The sequence below is a fragment of the Macrobrachium nipponense genome, chromosome 33 (genome assembly GCF_015104395.2).
Source record: "Macrobrachium nipponense isolate FS-2020 chromosome 33, ASM1510439v2, whole genome shotgun sequence".
NCBI classification, from domain to species: domain Eukaryota; kingdom Metazoa; phylum Arthropoda; class Malacostraca; order Decapoda; family Palaemonidae; genus Macrobrachium; species Macrobrachium nipponense.
This window is the reverse complement of record NC_087219.1, coordinates 29,792,408-29,794,907: the sequence shown is the minus strand read 5'-3', so window position 1 is coordinate 29,794,907 and position 2,500 is coordinate 29,792,408. Positions and strand designations below refer to the sequence as shown.

At 35.0% G+C, this 2,500-nt stretch overlaps 1 protein-coding gene across 1 annotated transcript in view; it reads left to right on the top strand.

Moving 5' to 3' along the window:
- The window catches only part of LOC135203056 (sialin-like), an 18,022-nt gene that overhangs the window by 7,640 nt on the left and 7,882 nt on the right, over positions 1-2,500 (top strand). Inside the window, exons 5-7 of the mRNA XM_064232653.1 lie at positions 1,053-1,130; positions 1,260-1,415; positions 2,259-2,346. Coding sequence (XP_064088723.1) covers positions 1,053-1,130; positions 1,260-1,415; positions 2,259-2,346 — 322 coding nt within the window. The remainder of the gene's footprint in view (positions 1-1,052; positions 1,131-1,259; positions 1,416-2,258; positions 2,347-2,500) is intronic.

The window sequence follows — 2,500 nt, the reverse complement described above, 5'->3', positions numbered from 1 at the left end:
CTCACCCCTATGTTTCCTCTTAATTGAATTTCGTATACTCAGAATTTTCATCCCTGATTATTTTTGTCTCAATTCACCCTTCCATTTATTTGAACCCCTTGTCAAAAACTTTCTCCTTTCTTTCAAAGTTCGAAGACTGTTGCCAAGGTTTCTGTAACCCTTTTCATTTTACCTTCTGTTCAATCTCCAGCTAATTATTTCTCAAGGCAGAAAAAAGTCCTTTATTTATTTCCTTTGTGCTTTCTTCATTGATTTTTACTTGAAGGCCACCCAGGACACAGTCACGGGAAAGTCCTTGCTTTCTCTTAAGGAATTCCTCTTTTTCACGTCTTTCTTTTTTTTTTTTGTTATTGGTCATCTGAAGGATTTAATCTGTTACGATAAATAAATATATATATTAAAGTGTATATACACACACACACACCCATATATATATATATATATATATATATAATATATTATATATATATATATATATATATATATATATATATATATATATATAAAGAAGATGGAGAAAGCCAGCATAGCATTATTATTTATTATCCAAACCATAGAACGTCACTCAGTTTTTAACTCTAGTAGAGATAGGTACTGACTTAAGCATTCTTCACTTTTTATTTTATTTTTAAAATGGATTTTTTAAGAATATTTAAGTTTTACATTGTTCCATTTTTATTGATATTAATACTGAGTATTGCTTCAATTAGTGTATTTTGTATATTTTACAGCCCTGAAGATGAGACCCAAAGTCTCGAAAATTTGGATGGTAAATAAATAATACTAGGCTGGCTTTTCTTCATAGTGTTTTTACTGAATTTGCGGCGTTCCAGATGCCCCAACCTTCCTGTATATATATATATATATATATATATATATATATATATATATATATATATATATATATATATATATATATACATATATATATATATATATATATATATATATATATATATATATATATATATATATATATATATATATATATATATAGATATATACACGGATAAAGGACTGATTATTTACAGTCCGCATTCTTCATTTTCCAGGATGGTGAAATGCTTTGGGACGAAACGACTCAGGGTCTGGTCCTCGGAGCTTTCTTCTACGGCTATTCCCTGACGCAGGCAAGTTGAACATGAGGACTCCCCTCCAAACGATTTGTTAATAATCTCTCTCTCTCTCTCTCTCTCTCTCTCTCTCTCTCTCTCTCTCTCTCCTGTTCTCACAAAGCGTATAACTGAGACCACTTCCAGATTGCAGGAGGTAGAATGGCGGAGCTCTACGGAACGAAGATTGTCTTCGGACTCTGCATCCTGGCCGGTGGAATTTGCGCGATCTTGTCCCCCGTGATGGCTAGGGCGCATTATGGTGCCCTGATTGGGTTACGTGTCGTCCAGGGAATGTTCCAGGTAGGAATCTGGAATTCCTGGGAATTTAAAGGAAATTTATGAAGTGTCATTCGTGTTAGTAGAATGGGAATGGACTCAGTATTGCGGAGTCAATACTAATGCGTTGAGGAATTAGAATTCACCAAGGAATGTTCCAGGTAGGAATCTGGAATTTCTGTGAATTCAATGGATAGTTATAATGATGCATAAACTTTAGGAGAATGGACATGAATTCATTATTGCAGAATCAATACCAGATTTTAAGAAAGCTTTTACAGAAGAATTTAGAAATTGAAATTCAACAAGGAATGTTCCAGGTAGGAATCTGGAATTCCTGGGAATTCAATGGATATTGTTGAAGATTCATAAGTATTAGGTCAATAATATATTTAAAATTAATCGTAATGCAGGTATAATATTTCTAGAAAGGAGGTCAATAATATATTTCAAATTTCTCCTTATGAGGGTAGTGCCGTCAGTGCACCTCATGCGGTGCACTCTAGGCATTACTTAAGGTTCTTCGTAGCGTCCCTTCGGCCCCTAACTGCAACCTCTTTCATTCCTATTACTGTACCTCCGTTCATATTCTCTTTCTTCCATATGGCTATCCACCTTCTCCTAACAATTATTGTTTCCCTCCTATTCTGAATTTCCTCTTCAGCGCTAAATGACCTCAAAAGTCCCAGTGCTTGGCCCTTTTGGCCAAAATTCAATATTCTCCTCTGATTTTAACATAACTCTTCAGCCACCGTAAATTAACTTTAAAGTCGCAAAGATGAATCGTGTCTCGCTGAGATTTATTTCCAGTCGTTTTCAGAGAGTCTATTTCCAGGGAGTCTATTTCCAGGGAGTTTCTATTTCCAGGGAGTCTCTTGGCCGTCCATGCACGCCTGCATATCTCGATGGATTCCTCCGATAGAGCGGCCGAGATTTATAGCCATCGTCTACCTCGGTAAGGCTCCAATTTCGTGTGGTGATACATGGCTGAGATTATAATTAGTATCCGTGTTAATTTTTTTTGGATGGAAACTAACCGTAATCTATAGTGACTGTAACCTGTGATAAAATGCTTTTGTGAGATGATATATTACACATTATATTTTGTA